We start from the raw sequence: 18,372 nt of genomic DNA on the forward strand, positions 1-18,372 counted from the left end.
ATGAAGGCTACTAACATCTTCAAATGGTTCAAAGGATCTCTGCCACTGACTTCTGCATGATCTTGACAGGTTTTAGCTGGAGTTTTTTTTAGATTCAAGCTATTCCCAGCTTCTGGGCATAATAAATCTTGAAAAATGTAGGGCTTTTTTTACCCAAAAATCCTAGTTTTTACTGAAAACTACCCTTGAAAACTCGAATTTTTTGGGAAAATACAACTTGACCGTTGATAACCTCCTAAATCTGACCGTAGATGAGGATCAAGAGAAATGTGTAGAGAAGCATCCGGATATGCTTCCTGTCATTCAATCTTTTGGTGGCCTTCCGGCATAGCAACACAGCACTGCTAATGAAAATAGTTTTAATAGCATTGTGAAATGACTAATATTATAAAAATGAAACAAATAATATGGTGCTTCCCCGTTAATATAACATCCATCCCAATTGAGAAGAAGCCTGGGTTTCTGAATACCAATGAAACAGCTGTCTTTCAAACAAAGGGTCAGGGCTTCTTAAGTCTCCTTTGAAAATTGATGAGGGTGGTTACAATTTATTGGCAATGAAATTACATTTTCTCTTACCGCTGACGGAATTCCTGAAATACAATTCTGTTAGGGAATCCTTGGCGACAAATTCTGATGCCTTCTAAGACACCATTGCATCTCAGTTGTTCCAGCACAAGGTGGGCGTCAAGTTTTCCTGCCTGAACAGTTATAACAGAAAATTACTTTGTTAAACAGTTATTTAATATATAGCACTTTTGAGTTAATGAGCACAAGTGCGGACCAGAAAGAGAGACACATACTTTTAACCCTTTTTAGTGTAGCTCACCACATATACCCTGTGCCCACAGCACAAACTCTGTTGCTTCAGGTTCCTCTTTGATCAGAGATAATCTGCTCTAATGCATGTTTATTGTTTACCACCATATACTGCAGCTCCTACCCAAAATCTTGTCCAATGAATTTGCCAAAGACTCCAAGTTTCATGGAAGATTTAGTCGCCTGTCGACTAATCGCTTCATCTTTGCGGCGACCAATCTTCCCGAACGCCTTCCGGCGCTAAGCACAAATGGCGATTAGTTTTCTGAAGTCGCCCGTAGCTGCCTCACGAGGAAACTTCAGGCGACTTCGGAAAATGAATCTTCGCGTGTGCTTAGTACCGGCGATTTTTCATTTTGGTCAGCGCAAGAGTGAGGGAAGGCGTTCGGGGAGATTGGTCGCGCAAAGACGAGGCAATTAGTCGCCAGGCGACTAAATCTCCCCGAGACGCCCAGTGTGACCGTACCCTAAAAGTTGAAACGTGCTAATAATAAAATGCTAATAACTACGCAAGTAAATTATATAGATTCACTAGAAACTGGAGTACAGAACTCCTTCGTGTAACTGCAAAAGTAAAATAAATAGAGTTTGAAATTACTTGTTTTTTATGATTTGGGATAATGCAGCGGACAAAATTAGGGCTTGTGTTTCTCAGAGTTGTCATCAGCTTGGTAAGTTGCTCTTTATACAGTTGCCCAACAGTACGGAACATGCCCTTTTTCGTTTTTGAAGCACTTGGGAGAGAACTTTCTGTCATTTTTGCCATCTGATCCAATCCTACAATCCTATCAACTAAAACAAAAATACATTTAATATTACATTTTCTTAGTCATAAGAATGTAGGGAAATATTAAAAAGACAACATTGCATCACTCAAAGGCAAGATAAGTAACTAATACATCTTCAACAATTTATTTTCTAACCTGACTTGTCAACTCTACAGAAAACCGAACCTGGTTAGGGTGAGAAGGGCTAAAAGGAGCCAAAAAGCCCTTCATAAGCAATTATATGCAAAGTGAAGCCTTCTGAAATCAGAATGTATTTACTTGTCTCATGCCATACACATGGCTAATTCTAAGCAACTTTTCAATTGGTCTTCAACTGGTCTTTTTTATTGTTTTTTCTTTTGATTCTTTCCAGCTTTCAAATGGGGGTCACTGACCCCATCTAAATATCAAATGCTCTGTAAGGTTACTGTTACATTTTTTACTCATCTGTCTATTCAGGCCCTCTCATATTCCATATTCCAGTCTCTTATTCAAATCAGAGCATGGTTGCTAGGGTAATTTGGACTGCAAACTGAATAAAAAGCTGAATAACTGAAAAACCACAAATAATAAATAATGAAAACCAATTGTCTCAGAATACCTCTAATATAAAGGTGAACAGTCCCTTTAAAGTTTACATTGAAATTAATTCATTTAAAAAATAATACCCCATAGAGGTGGTTTTAAAAAAAAAATGTTGGTTTCATGACGTTCAGCTACTTTATGCAAAAATAAATATATAATTATGGTAATTTCCAGATATGCAAGGGTGGGCAACTTTATCATTATTTGGTTTACTGAGCACATTTGAGTAATATAAAAATATGTGGACTAATTACTCTATGTTAACAATACTTTGTCTACGATTCTGGCATACCATCTTTCCACAGGTCTGCAACAAATTTATCGGATGACTGGTTGAGGAGAGCTGTCACGTTGTCATTCAGTGGATCCATGTTTTTGGTAAGCCACGCAGTAGCATCATAATCCACCTGAACAGAACAGTAAGTATGTGTATGAGGGAAGTGTTTCCTATATATACTGGTCTTTTATCAAGTCTTGTAATAAAAAGGTCCATTCAGTAAATAATATCTGTAAAGTCATGGTAATATAACACTGAATGCAGCCTTCACAATAAACATGCCTAGTTCTAACTTATAAACAACATACCTTTCCTGCATAATGTACTAAGGTGAATATGGTTTTATCCTTCAGTTGTTTTGGTTTTTGGAATTTAATGTGGTTTCCTTGCTCTTGAAATACTTTCTCCACAAAAGAGACGTCGGTGGCTTTAGGGAACCAACACTCTTCATCCAAAAGGGCCAAGATACCAGGTGGGTTATTCTGAAAAGATATTAATAAAGTTAGCATATTTTAGGCTTTTGGACTACTGGTAAACTTAAAATATATATAATGTATAAAGTACCCCCTATTGTAAAATATAAGGCTATAAGGATTTCCATGACAATTTAAAAGCACACGCTTTATAAAGATCAAGGAACTCCTAGGTGACTTCTAATATCCTCATATTTTAGTAAATTAGTAAATTTAGTAAATCGCTAAGCACCAATTATAACCGATTGCATCACCATTTATAAGGATATATTTTACAGGATATTCTTGGCTCTTGTATTTTATATTTTATATACTGATTTACAGTGTATTACATTAATCAAATCAAAAGAGTGTCACGTCCTTTGAGTGGACTTACAGGCCTTTCAATTAGTTCTATGCAAGGTTGCAGATCAAGACCAAAGTCGATGAAGCTCCATTCAATGCCTTCTCTTTGATATTCTTCTTGTTCCATGATGAACATGGTGTGATTGAAAAGCTGCTGGAGCTTTTCATTGGTGTAGTTGATACAAAGTTGCTCAAATGAGTTGACCTGAAATTAGGCAAAAATGTTACCGTTAAAAAGAATACCTATTCCATTTTTTCCTTTAAATTACCATTGATTGTGATGTGTGGCATACGCTGAAAGACACATTGTAGATTAATTATTTTTATGTCTAGAACACTGGAATTTTATTTCTCTAAAACACATTAATTTACAATAAACTCTACTACACAGATAACAAACTTCCCAATTTAAACACTGGAATTTTTTTACCACTTTACAAATCTGTCTATGAACTTTATCTTCCCTAAGCCTGAACATTTCTGTTACACTGTAACCCTACTTTGTAACATGCAGCGGAAGTGCCAAAGGATGCAATAGTAACAAACAATTTTACTTACTTCGAAAATTTCAAAGCCTGCAATATCAAGGATACCAAGGAAAGAGGCTCCTTGTCTTTTGGTTTTGTCCAAAGCCTTGTTGACTCGACTGAGCAACCAAAGGAAAAGACGTTCATATGTTGCTTTAGCTAAGGCTTCAATGGCAAAATCGGCCTGCACGGAACGGAAAAGTAACAGTAAGTTTAAGCTTTTAGCTGTAGCATTATATTTTTTTCATTTGGATCATTAAATTTCTTTTTAATATTGTTAAATAACATTGTCCAAAATATCCAGTGTTCTGCAAGTTCAGAAATCACTATCATGAAAAAGATATAGTTGCTTAGAATTAAAATTCCCTTTCATTATGCAGATTGCATATTTGCGTATACAGATATGGGACCTATTATCCAGAATGCATGGGACCTGGAGCTTTCCGGATAACGGATCTTTCTGTAATTTAGATCTTAATACCTTGGGGCAAATTCCCTAAGCAGCACTAATTCGCTAGCGTCTGCTTCGCCCACATCGCAACACTTCACCAGCGTAATTTTGCCCAGACAACGGTAATTCCCTAAAATGCGAAGTTGCATCCAGGGCGCTGAACACTAGCGAAGTTGCACTAGCGTTAATTTGGCAATCAGAGCAAAGTTGCTCTAGCGTTGGCTTATTTGCATACGGCGGGAATTTAAAGTTGAATGGACGTATATGTTGCAGCAAATACATTACATTACAAAAGCCCAGGGAACCTTAATAAAAGAAAATAGAGTTGTTATATTGCCCTACACATGAGCCCAGTGTATAGTTAATGTTCCATATGTTAGGAAATGTAGGGGGGAAGCCGGTTACCCCCAATAAAATTACGCTTTTTTGCAGCCTATCACCCTGAAAAAAGGAAAGACGCCAGTGTTTTTTGGGACTTTTTTTTTTCAACTAAATTTTGAGGAAGTCCTATCCACTCTATTGCACTTCATCTGATCTGAGGTGGCAAAGGCAAGAGGTAACTTTCAGTAAAATCCGCATCTTACTGAATTTGCATAGTTACGTCTCTGCGCCAGAGCTACAATTCACCTGGCGTTAGAGTGCAAATGATCACTTGAGTCTGTCTCTTTTGTTAGAGAGGCTACGCCTGCGCCCATTAGGGAATTGGCAGTACTGAAATGACACCACTCTGGCGAATTAACGCTAGCGTTAGCCACTTCGTGCTTTGGGGAATCTGCTCCCTTAAGTCTACTACAAAATCATATAAGCATTACATAAACCTAGTATGCTGATTCTGCTTCCAATAAGGATTAGTTATATCTGAGTTTGGATCGTGTACAAAGTATAGTGTTATTATTACAGAGAAAAATCTGGATTATTTGGATAAAACTGAGTCTATGGGAGTCGGCCTTTCCGCAATTCAGAGCTTTGTAGATAATGGGTTTCCGAATAATGGATCCCATACCTGCACTACCTTTTCACACTAATTATAATTATATAAAAGCGGAGCAAAGCAGTCTGATAAACAACAGCAAATTCATCCCTTCACTCATTCCCCCAAGATTCAGTTTATAAACTAAAAAAAAAAAAAAGACTTACTTGTTCTTTTGTCTGTGCTTTCTGCACAAAATCACGCCCCACCTTGATACGCGGAGTGAGGATGCATCGCGCAAAATCTGTCACATTGATTCCTGAAAGGTGGCACACTTTCTGGGCAGCTAAAAAAAAAGGACATATATGTTAGCTGGAAATTATGTATCTGGCTTGTAATGTCCACTGAGGCTATCAGCCCTGAATTAAATTCCTAAGGAATGTGAACATTAGATTCACATTGTAACCGCTCCATCCTCAAAGGTTTCCTCTAAAAGAAATCTTACCGAATCAACTGCAATGGTGAGAAATGAGGAAAACAGTGGTGTATTCTATTGTATTATTCATAAAATGCAGTATGATAACTCAGCAATATGGGTCTATATTTATATTTTTAATACATATCTTAAATGGATACAAGGTAATGATTTATTATTACAGAGAAAAAGGAAATCATTTTTAAAATTTGGAGTCTATGGGAGACAGGCATTCTGTAATTCGGAGCTTTGTGGATAACAGGTTTCCGGATAATGGATCCCATACCTGTATGCCTTTTAAATACAATAATGTTTATGGGTCGATTGTGCATTTGAAAGTGGGATCATTTCATTTATTCATACTATATTTCATACTTCACAAGGATAACCGTAAGAAATTATTGCTACAAGCTGCCCTTTTAATCTAAGTTGAAAAAAATTAGATAGCAGTCAGATTGCGCTCCTCTTATGGTATTACACATATGTAGTTTACGGGAACTAGGTTTTAAGGGCTAGTCCACACGGGGAGATAGCGACGCGTTTGCGGCGCAGGCGACAGTTTTGTATGGGCGCCTATGTAAAAACGCCTGTGCTAACCACACGAGGCGATGCGCTTTTCAACAGTCGCCTGAAAATGCCTCGCCAGGCTTTTTCAGGCGACTGTTGAAAAGCGCATCGCCTCGTGTGGTTAGCACAGGCGTTTTTACATAGGCGCCCATACAAAACTGTTGCCTGCGCCGGTCGCGGTGACTGTCGCGGCGCTTTGTCGCCGCGACCGCAAACGCGTCGCTATCTCCCCGTGTGGACTAGCCTTAAACATTTAAAATAATCTTGTTTGAGATAAGTAATTAAGGTGAGTCTCACTGAGTATACAGGCTTTCCACATTAGAATTGACATATTCCGTTTCCTTTTCTTATCCGATAAATACTGATTAATAAAAAGTTTGAAGAGAGTATGACGTGTTTGATTAATACTTTTGAGTTGTGGGCTATTGTAAGCATAATAAAAACAATAAAAGCTTTCTTTTAGAATCATTATTTTGCCTTATTTAGAGACATACCAGTGTCATCTGGCATAGACGCTTGATCTGTGTTCCTTTCTTTCTTGAAGACAATGTTGCCAAGTTGGAGAACAGACGACACAACCTTCATCATTGCTATTGAAATAATAAGAAAAGTCCTATAATAACACATCAGATATAGATGTACACAGTTTAGATCCTGCTTGACGTACACCCCATTTTTTGTTATTATTCGGTTTCTGTTTGTCAGTATACACATCTCCAGTTATTGCTGGTCCAGTGGCAAAATTCTTTAATGGCAGCATTTATTTTTGCAATATCAAAAAAGCCAGTTATGAAACCAATGATGAATACTTTGAATCCATATTATTAAATTTATTGGTGTTTTAAGATACTTCAAACAGCACTGACTGGCTACAATTTAACGCACCGTTAGCATCTTTTTTTTTCCACCCTAAATCATTATCTACGTTGCAAGACTTCAAAACTGCTGACCCCCGGCTTAAACCACTGAATCACAGAGATTCGTACAGAGACTTGTTTAAACTTCTAAACCTGATACTGAAATTAAAAACACTCTCTCTCTTTATATTTCTTATTTTTTTTCCTAAACCCTTACAGTGATCTGGGGTATTGCCCAAACAGATAAACACATATAAAATAACTATGACATGTACAGATTACATAGAGATACGAGGACTCGTCTCATATAGTGAGGCATAGTAAGACCTTCCTTTTCTCCATACTCCTTGCAAGAGGGAAAAAAAATGTTTAGATCAATATAATTTTAGGCTTAGATAATTATCCCTCAACTCTGACGAGGAGGAAGCTTTTGGATTTTAGCACATGGCTATAGCAATCACTCAAAATACCCTTAATGAACAACATGTCTGTGACCAAATTTGTACAAGCTGAAAATCTTCCTTTGAGATCTGGAGCAAGGTGATTTTTTCCCTTATTTTCACCTATTGTTAGTAGACGCAGCAGGAGGACTGCAGGTTACATAGAGCTTAGAGATATTATAGACCCTGGTGCTCAAAGGTTCCAGGGTTTATCTATAATTATTTTAACATAAAATAGACTGAAAACATGTAGTCCTGGATAAATGACCTACTATTTAGAAAGGCTGGATTTAAGTGCTATAGGATATCCCGCAGTACAAAAACAGATATTGGTTCCTTCTACCATTGCCAACATTTTGCTTGCATAAAGAAATGGAAACAAGGCTACCAATGGAACTAGAAATGGAATTGACTTGAATCTTACATAGTTGTTCCTCTTCTGTGAAACCCATGATGCCCATGGCTTCCAAAGTTTCCTGGAACATGTCACCATCATCTTGTGCAGGAACCGGCACATAGCCATAGGATAAAAATGTGTAGTTTCCAAAACCTTCAAGCAATAACTCCTCTGAAAACATACACAAAAATTAATTGGTCAATGACTGTATAAGAAAATTGCGTATATCCATAGAGCAGTGTATTTCTTGCCTTAGCTTTGGCATTCTTAAATTGGCCATACACGTAGAGATCTGCTCGTTTCATCAAACAAGCTTATCTCTACCAAATATGCCCACATTGAGGTGGGCGATATAGGGCTGATCCGATTGTTGGCCCTATAGTCCAACGATTGGATCATAATGTAGCCAATACGGGAGGTTGGATTGCAGGACCGCATCAACAAATAGATGCATCCACAATCCAACAAGATTATTAACCCTTCCCAATCTGACCGGCTGGCCTTCGGGCAGATATCGATCAGGAAAGCCGGTCGAAGTGACTTACATACGGGCCGATAAGCTACTGATTCGGTCTGTCGGCAGCTTTTATCGAACTGTGTATGGCCAGCATAAAGATGAAGCAACACATACAGTACCTATAAATTAATGATGTTGCCTAGGTAAATTGCCTCATCTGAGACTAAAAGTATGACTGCTTTCAGTGATATTCATAAATGCAATACACAATATTGTGCAGGTTTATTTAAAGTATTTTGACACAATGGGATGTATTAAAGCACTTAAAGGAAAACTATACCCCCCAAACAATGTAAGTCTCTATAAAAAGATATTGCATAAAACAGCTCATATGTAAAATCCTGCTTCATGTAAATAAACCATTTTCATAATAATATACTTTTCTAGTAGTATGTGCCATTGGGTAATCATAAATTGAAAATTGCCATTTTAAAAAATAAGGGCCGCCCCCTGGGATCATACGATTCATTGTGCACACAAACAAACCAACAAACTATACATGTTAGGTCACATGAGCCAATTAACAGACAGGGTTGTGTCTTTTGCTTCTACACTTCTTCCTGTTACAGTTAGAGTTGATGTATTTCTGGTCAGGTGATCTCTGAGGCAGCACACAGACCATCACAAAATGGTGACTCAAGGCAAGAGATGTAAAAGGGCAATATTTACTTAAATATATATTCCAGTTTGGTAAGATTCTTTAAAATGCCACTTAATATGATATAAACTATCTGTTGCTTAAGTATTCATTTTGGGGGTATAGTTTTCCTTTAATGACCCTTGCTGTGCAGAGTGCCAGAGCCAGAGCTGGAACTAAGAATGTGTTCAGTGTTGTCAAAATGACAGAAGTTGCATCTCACTTACCTCTCCAAGCAGGCTTGGAACCCTGGATCATATAATAAAATATGTGGAAAGTCCTTTCCTCTCTTGCTTGTCGGATGGCACGAGATTTTTCAAGCAAATCTATTTAGTAGCTAAAGGCAAACATGTCTATATATGACTTCTTTGGATCTGAAACTGGTGATTTCATTTCTGTTTATATAAAAATGATTTGCTAAACTCCATCAGCCCTTATATGGACAGTACGTTTTATATTTATACATTTGCATAAACTATTCCGCTCTAATTAATATAAATGTATTGTAAATCAGATTTATCATTCCCTAATGTGCTTCAGATTAAGTCCAGTAATTATAACACACATTAGCTGGTTAGATGTGATGGGGCTCATTAACTAAAGTGCTCCTGTTCATTTTTCACACCTTAATATTATTTAAATTTTAATCAATGAAAGTCTGTTTTTTCACACATGCCCATTTTCCTTCTTGAAAGTATTAGTGCCTTTGAAGTTTGCTGAATCAAAATAGTTAACTGCAGTAAAAGTATTGAATAGGTAAATGTTACTATCCCAACAACCTATAATGATTGTTGGGATATAAAACAAAAGAATATTTCTATTATTAGGGTATCCAGTGGCCTACAAAACTTGGCCTTGTACTTCACAGCCATTGGAGTTCCATAGTATGTAATTCTAGTAATTTTTGGTGCAACAAGTTTTGCTTAGAAAGATAAGCTTTCCAGGGGTACGGAGAGAATTCCCTCGAATAGGAGAGATCAAAGGGAAACAGTAGTATCTGCTGCATCACCATGATGGTCTTTTTATTTTCATGCTGTAGACTACAGTGGGTGACTCTTAAAATATCAGATCATCGTTTTGTAATTTGAGATTATGTTCCCAATATTTAAATTGCTTCAATTGTTTGGGACCCTGCCTACCCAAGGTTCCATGGACTTCTTTTTATGCCATCATTATTTTATAAAGCTGAAGCCACAGACATCTCTAATGTTGAATCCATAATGAAAGGCAGTGAGCACTGATTTAGATGGCTGTCTAAGCTGGTTTATGGCGTTCCTCTATTGTTTTATGCAAAGGATACAGGTTTCAATGTTTGCACCAACAATATAGCCTGTCACATCAAAGTTGATACGGATAAATTTACCCTAAGAGAAAAATAAAATTGATTACATTCAACAGCATCAGTGATATTTATTAGAGCTAAATACAACATTTACTAATAATAACCATTATTTTTTTTTCAATTCTTCATTAAAACAATCGCCCATAAAAACCCTAGACAGCAGTAATTATATGACAGTATAATACAGAGTTCCCAGCCCACATAACCAAAGCCCACAACAACTCTTTTTTTTTTTCATTTTTCACCTAAGAACAAGCTATTGGGCTATTTTTAAGAATATAAGCCTTCCTATTCTGCCTATTTCTAGTCTATAAGTACAAGTACTAACTGACTGTCAGGATCACTAATCCAAGAAACCAAAAGAAGGGGTTGCATTTTATTGTTATTTTAACGTCTTATTTCTTTATATGTTTCTTCTTAGGCCCTCTCCTATTCATTATCCATTCCGACCTCCAAACTGCATTCTGGTTGCCCTAGCAATAAAACAGCAACTCCAAACTTGAAAAATGCAGAACGATAAAAATGTAAGTATTTCAAAAACCACATACGTAACATTTAAGGTAATCTACCTCTTCAAGAAATGCCAATATACCTTATGACTGGTTTATCCTATTCTATACAGTTTGTAAGTCTACATTTCTATTTACTTTATGAATCCACTACAATCAGGGGGTTATTTACTAAAATCTGAATTTATCTCATATTTTATTTTAAAAAAACACGACCAAACTCCCATGCCTAGATTTTAGCTTATTCTTTATTAATAAAAAAACTTGATTCAATCAGATCGTGTAAAAAACAGAAAAAAAACAGAATCTGGCTTTCCCCGAAATTGCTCTAATTTTTTTTGGGCTTATTTCCTAAATTGCTCTAATTTTTCCAAGTTTTTGCCCAAAAACCCCTGAAAAAGTTTGATTTTCAGGCTAAACCCAGAGAACACCATGAAAAATTCAAATTGAAAACGGTGACTCTCCCATTGACAAGACTTTGACATGTCTGAGATGGCAGATTTTTAGATTCTGGCTTTTTTGCAGCATCAGTGTATAATAAATGTAGAAAAAGTTGAGTTTTTTTTTGTTCTAAAAAATTGAGTTTTCTAGTGGAAAAGTCGAGATTCGAGATTTGTTTTTTTTCATATTGTAATTTTTTATTGTAATTTCCAATATAGTACAGAATAGAAGTAGTAGACTCTTACATTTCAAAGCCATTGTTCTGTACAACTATCACAACATAAAAATAAACATAACAAATATTTACCATATGGCTTGAGGGGGGCTGAGGGGGGGAAAGGGGGGCACCAGAGAAAGTTTTCGAGATTTTAACATTTGGATTTTAATAAATATCCCCCTTAATCTTAAAAGAGACAAAGAGTATATATGTATATCTAATGTACTTACAAATCTGGAAGAGTTGTCATTCTTTACTGTTTTGGCATTACCAAAAGCTTCTAGAATAGGATTGGCTTGAAGAAGCTGCTTTTCCAGCTCTCCCTGGAATTCATATCAAACAATATTACACACATTCTTATACGGAAGAAATAGGCAGTACACATTGCTGAGGTGAGGTGCATATAGTAAAACTATAAGAACACCATGATAAGTTCTTGAACTCCAATTATGCCTTTGAAAGAGCCGAATAATATGCCAGTGCAAAGCAATTAAACTGTCTGCTGTAGCATGAAAGCTGAAGCAACTACATTATGGTTTTTGATTCATAGATCAAAGCTTCGGAGCACTATCTGCTAAGTGTTATTACTAAGATCCTGCAATTGGCCTGGGAACAAAAACAAAGTAAATGACTAGGGCCTCCTTAGCTGCTTAAAGAAACTATTGACCTGTGTAGCGTTAGGCCATGTTACAAAGGACTGTGCAGCAGAGAGCTAAACAGCAGCTGTCTCTTTCTTTTAACTATTGTACTGCCAGGAGGGCTTACAATGCATTATTGTGTTAAATGCAGCAGCATGTAAATTTAATAATAAACCAGCGCTCTTGATAAATGAATAATTTTACATGCAAAGCCACATTGACCTCTGCTATTTGTAATAGCTACACAGTGAGCATGGCATGCACTTTGAGGGGCATCATATTGTGTGTATGAATGCAGGTTTCATACTGCCACCTTAACTAAAGCAACTGGAGGAAGCAATTAATCTGTCATATAATAAAAATGGATCTACTTGGGAATATCTGGTATGACAAGCTAGCCATACATGTACCAGTTCTCAGTAACTGTATGCTGGTCTGGCATTCTGAACTCCATCTACCATTTATATTAGTTGCTTTATCCAATAAGAAGGTTTGGAAATTTCTGGTGGACCATGTTGTCCCGTGTATGGTGCATTGGTAGATGAGGAAAAGGAAATAAGGAGGAAGAGGAAATGAAGATCAGTTGCAGTTTGTCTTCACTTCCTCTCTTCCTATTGTTCATTTATTGGCTCATAAGGATAGGTTTAAGCGTCACTATGACACATAGTATGTGGTGTATATGGTAATATTATAGAATGAATTGGATTATAGGAATATCCGTTTTAAGATCAATTACATCCTTATTTTTTTCTGTTTCTTTAACGCAGCCCCCAAAAACGCAGAGCAAGCCATCTGTACTAGTTATTGTAAGAAATTAAATGTATCAGATTATAATGGTAATTGTAGAAAATAGAAAAAAAATACAATAGCAAGCAAGAAAGCATGCACTCATGCAAACAAATAATAACAGTTAAGGAAAGGTCACACGTTAATCAGAATAATAACTCATGCATTTTTCCAGTGCAAATCACAGCTATTTTTTTCTAAAAAGTTCAACCTCAGAAGGCCTCAATATTTAGAAGTGTATTGAGTTTTCAAGTACAGATTGATACTTTCAAGAACTTAGGAAACATTCAGCTACAAATATCACACAATTATATGAGTTTTGACTGTAGATCTGTGGCTCTCACCAATTATAAAGGTCGCTTGTTTAGCAAAAGATCTAAAAATCAAGGTGGCCTCAAACAGGTCCCTATCTAGCTATTTATTGTGTAGAATATCTTGTTGTAAAAGGTAGCCAAGAATTAATCTAATGTAGCCACATGTGTAAATTGGAAATGAAAGCTTAGCTTAACATTTTATTATAAATTGGTGGAGAGCCAAATCTCTAGGTGTGTCAGATTTCATGATCAGAAAAAAATGTGTAAAAACATGTGCTATTGTTGCATTTCCCCTTGTGATAAGTCTGATTCCACCATTAACACAACCCATGATTTTATTATGTGCAACAATAGCATGCAAATCTCCACTCGGTGTTACTAAATCCACACTGCACAATCTAGATTACTCACGTAAGCAAAAGATGGGCCTTGCTGTAGTTGAATAATGCGGTAAAAGAAGCATTAGAATGATGCTTAAACATAATCATTGATCCCATTCATACAAACATAAATGAATCCGATTGAATAGACACATGAAAACTAGTATAATGTATATTAATGTAATTTATGGCATTTGTTGGTGATTTATATTATTTAAAAGGTGTAGTATTAGTTATGGATGTACTGAATCCACTAGTTTGGATTCTGCTAAACCCCCAAATCCTTTGCAAAAGATTCGGCAGAATACCAAACCCGAATCCCAATTTGCATATGCAAATTAGGGTTGGAAAGAGGAAAACAATTTTTACTTCCTTGTTTTGTGACACAAAGTCATGAGATTTCCCTCCCCATCCTAATTTGCATATTTAAATTAGGATTTGTTTCAGCTGGGCAGAAGGATTAGGCCGATTCCGAATTCTGCTGAAAAGGCCGAATCCCGAACTGAATCCTGGATTTGGTGCATCCCTAGTATTAGTATTATATTATTTATGGGGGGCTCTTTCTATAACACATTAAGAGCCATGTTCCCCAATATTAGAAATAAGAAAACAGCTTTATTATACTTAAAAAATAATTGTACTAATAAATGGGAAAAAAAACCAATATTCATAAAGGATATAGTTTAAGTTAAGTTTAAGTTATAAGTTTATTTTCTAAACTATCCAGATTATATATACAATAAATAAATGTGCTTGTGACTGTTAGAATTATCACACTGAAACCTGAAGACAAAAAGTTATTACAATAAAAATATTGAATGTCTCTATGAACAAATCGGGCTACATTCTTAGTCTATTTTATTACATGTTTAGGTTGTATATAGTATAGGACAGGCCCTTGTGATATTTTAAACTTTCTACTGTTGATCTTTTGAGGACTTTATAAACAAATCCAAGTGGCAGAAAAGGGACAGAACACAGGATTCCAACCCAAAGACTCATTTCTATATGGTGAATGTCAAACAGTGCCTAATCTTTCCATAAACATGAAAAATACAACTTGGCCATATATTCTTGTCTTGTCGGTTCCTTGGAAGAATAACAAATAAATGGTGCTGTTCCCCTTACTTTGCTCTTTTCAGCTAATAGAATATATCAGGAAGAAGCTGGAGAAGTCTACTTACAGTGATGGTAGTGTCTTTCTTTCCTTTGTGTGATGATGCCACAACAGCGAGGTATTGAATGACCTTCTTGGTGTTCTCTGTTTTACCTGCACCCGATTCACCCCTGGGGAATATAACATATGTAAGTAGCAGACCCTAAATTTACTAAATTTAGGGGCCCATTTACTTCGTTCAAGTGAAGGAATAGAAGAAAAAAAGTTCGAATTTCGAATGGTCGAATATGGCTACTTCGACTATCGAATGGGCTACTTCGACCTTCGACTAAGACCTTCGACTGCGAATCGAACGATTCGAACTAAAAATCGTTCGACTATTCGACCATTCGATAGTCGAAGTACTGTATCTTTAAAAATCTCTTCGACCCCCTAGTTCGCCACCTAAAACCTACCGAGGCCAATTTTAGCCTATGGGGAAGGTTCCCATAGGCTTCCTAACAATTTCCTGATCGAAGGAATATCCTTCGATCGATGGATTAAAATCCATTTGAATCGTTCGATTCGATCGTAGGAATAGCGCAAAATCCTTCAACTTCGATAGTTAATTAACCCTCAATATTCGACCCTAGGTAAATGTGCCCCTAAAAGTATTATACAGGTATGGGATCCATTACCTGGAAATCTGTTATCCAGAAAAGTCTGAATAACGGAAAAGCAGTCTCCCATAGATTCCATTTTATCCAAATAATACAGATTTATAAAAATTATTTCCTTTTTCTCTGTAATAATAAAACAGTACCTTGTACTTGATCCCAACTAAGATATAATTAATCCTTATTGGAGGAAAAACAATCACATTGGGTTTATTTAATGATTTTCTAGTTGACTTAAGGTTCCAAATTACAGTATGTTATGATTATTCCAGTAAACCCCAGGTAACCGGCATTCTGCATAACAGGTCCCATAATGTTTACAAAAAAAATGTTTCTGAACTGTTCGTTGCCACACAACAATTGTTAAATTACGAATCTAAATAAGAATTACTGGACAGACAAACCTGCCTACTTTGGTAGGTTTGTCTGTCCAGTAATTACTATTTGAATTCTTATTTACAGGCAGCACCTCCATATGATGTTAAATGGTGGAAACTTCTAATTTTAGTTGGATATTAACATTATAATACACAAAAGCCATGCATATCTTGTAAACAAGGCAGGTTTGTTCTAATGAAATCCACCATCTGTTGCTGCTCTCTTTCCTGATTAGGCCACACCAGTCCAACCAATATAATATATACAAAGAGGGATAGGATGGAGCACACAATTCAGCAGATTTTACTGCAAAATATTTATTAGCACAAATTATAGCATTATAAACGGTGAATATTGATGTCATCAGTTATAAACGGTGAGTATTGATGTCATCAGTTATAAACGTTGAGTAGTGATGTCATTTCTGTCACGACTCACTAAATCTTGTTTATTATAATGATTAAAGTACCCCCTTCAGCCTCGTGTTTATATATGGTCATGAAACTCTTTGGTAACTTATAATATCCTTATAATTTACAAGAGGGGGTACTTTATTCACTATATTATCATATAACCAGTTAGGCTCTCACATAACACATGCTAACTTAATGAGGAAATAGCAACTTGGATAGGGAAAGGCAACATCTGAAAGTATGACAAAACTGCGCAAAAGAAAAAGAATATGAAGCTAACTAAAAAACAGGACACAAAAAAGAATACAGGTGGATATCTATAGGTGAATAAAAGAAAAAATGATAAGGCACAAAGTAAGATTTGAAGACAGAGCAGGACAGACAATAAGATGCAGGATATGTCGGAACAAACAAGATGAGATAAAGCAGACAAACACAGGAAACATGAGTCTTTCTTTACTTCTACTCAATCTTCAAAACCTTCTGTTACATATCTATGGAAATATAACTGAGCAAAAGCAATTTTAACCATCAGGTATTAAAGTAACTAAGAACGGGTTATATAGAGGGCATTATAGTTAATTCATTGTGACAGTAATTACATAGGCTCTGTCTTAACCCAATGCTTCTCATCTCCCTGCATACTTTTAGGTCATCGGGCAAATGATTCCTCCTTGTACAAAAATGGTTTACATCAATGAAAATGAAAGTGTTTTAATATAAGGGCTGTATTGTTCAAATGTCAGACAAAGTAAGGGCTCAAGGGATCTGCCATCAAAGTAATATGGCCTTCGCTGAATATCATTAAAATTGTATTTATTGAACCAGCTCTGCAATTATCTTATTATTTATCTTTTGTAATTAAGGCAATTTTAATGGGGTAGCTTACCGTAACATTAACTCTAGGGGGGTTATTTATTAACGCATGATTTTTCCATGGTGTCCATTTTGACGTCAAAACCCCAATACAATTGAGGTAAAAAAAGACATGATTTTTTTGCAAATTTCTTATGCCACAAAGCTGTTCCAAGTCTGAATCTGAAAATACGCCATCTAAAACCAGCCACATTCAGATAAAAGTCAATGACAGATGATCCGTTAACCATTCAGGGTCTTATGCTGGTTTTTCCAAGAAAAACTAAATTTTTTTTGTTGTTTTGGGGCATCAAGTTTTTTGCGTGACAGTCCAAAAAAGTCTCGATTTTTCCAGATCCGATTTTTTTTCGAGTTTTTTTAATGATAAATAAGGGCAAATCATTGGTCATACTTTTTCAATTTAAAAAAAATCTGAAAAATTTGGATTTTGATAAATAGCGCCCTTAGTATGAAGTAGAAAGCAGTATAGAGGACTAAGTGCAAATAAATTGCCAGAAATCCAGACATATAAAAGGTGCGCTTGCTAAATAATTTGCCGGAATTCCACAGATAAAATAGGCATGCTTGCTATGTACCTTGCAGTGTAAATGCATGCAATTTACTAATGTAGACACTAATTAGCATTTGGGTTTGTAAACCACATGCATTTTGTACAACCATTTTTTTAAAAAAAATCTTAATTTGATTTCTTTATAGAAAGAAAGAAACAGTACAGCATAAAATGTCCTGTATCAGTTTACAATGTCAAAAAAAAGAAAGACAAAAAGGTGAAAAGGATGAAGTAGCAAGGAGGAGTATGGCTCCAGGTACCTTTATGAATAGCATTTAAATGCACCCAGTTTTTATCTTGGCTCATGCACTAAATAATAAATTGCGCCTGAACTCTACAACTTTTTGAATAGCAAGGGCACAGTATGGTGGTACAGTGGTTAGCACTGGTATCTTGCAGCGCTACGTTTGATTCCAGGCCAGCCATGGCACTATCTGCAACAAGTTTGCATGTTCTTCTCATGCTTACTGTTTCCTCCCGAAAAAAAAAACCGTACAGGTACTTTATTTGTCTTATGAGAAAATTGGCCTTAGTATGTGAGAATGGTAAATAAACTCAATAAAGCACTGCAGAATATGTATGAATAAAGATGAAGCAGACCCTGCAGCAACAGGAGGGCCGGCATCTGCTTCCTCTGTAGGGGGACTGGCAGGTGACCTCGATGCATGTGAAACTGAGGGTCACCCGCAATTGTAATAGTAATGCCACTGA

General features: G+C 36.2%; 1 protein-coding gene across 3 annotated transcripts in view; it reads right to left on the reverse strand.

Annotated features, from left to right (window-relative positions):
* The window catches only part of myh11.L (myosin heavy chain 11 L homeolog), a 59,478-nt gene that overhangs the window by 20,012 nt on the left and 21,094 nt on the right, over positions 1 to 18,372 (reverse strand). For 2 of the 3 annotated variants that reach the window (XM_041577521.1, XM_041577522.1), the window contains exons 5-18: positions 14,856 to 14,958; positions 13,703 to 13,723; positions 11,784 to 11,876; positions 10,345 to 10,408; positions 9,272 to 9,370; positions 7,918 to 8,061; positions 6,691 to 6,786; positions 5,382 to 5,500; positions 3,825 to 3,977; positions 3,298 to 3,471; positions 2,757 to 2,930; positions 2,464 to 2,578; positions 1,418 to 1,611; positions 580 to 701 (exon numbers count right to left, since the gene is read on the reverse strand). In XM_041577521.1, the coding sequence (XP_041433455.1) occupies positions 580 to 701; positions 1,418 to 1,611; positions 2,464 to 2,578; positions 2,757 to 2,930; positions 3,298 to 3,471; positions 3,825 to 3,977; positions 5,382 to 5,500; positions 6,691 to 6,786; positions 7,918 to 8,061; positions 9,272 to 9,370; positions 10,345 to 10,408; positions 11,784 to 11,876; positions 13,703 to 13,723; positions 14,856 to 14,958 (1,671 nt within the window). The remainder of the gene's footprint in view (positions 1 to 579; positions 702 to 1,417; positions 1,612 to 2,463; positions 2,579 to 2,756; positions 2,931 to 3,297; positions 3,472 to 3,824; positions 3,978 to 5,381; positions 5,501 to 6,690; positions 6,787 to 7,917; positions 8,062 to 9,271; positions 9,371 to 10,344; positions 10,409 to 11,783; positions 11,877 to 13,702; positions 13,724 to 14,855; positions 14,959 to 18,372) is intronic. The other variant, XM_018236332.2, reaches the window with a different exon arrangement.

Source organism: Xenopus laevis, chromosome 9_10L, assembly GCF_017654675.1.
Source record: "Xenopus laevis strain J_2021 chromosome 9_10L, Xenopus_laevis_v10.1, whole genome shotgun sequence".
Classification (NCBI taxonomy): Eukaryota; Metazoa; Chordata; class Amphibia; order Anura; family Pipidae; genus Xenopus; species Xenopus laevis.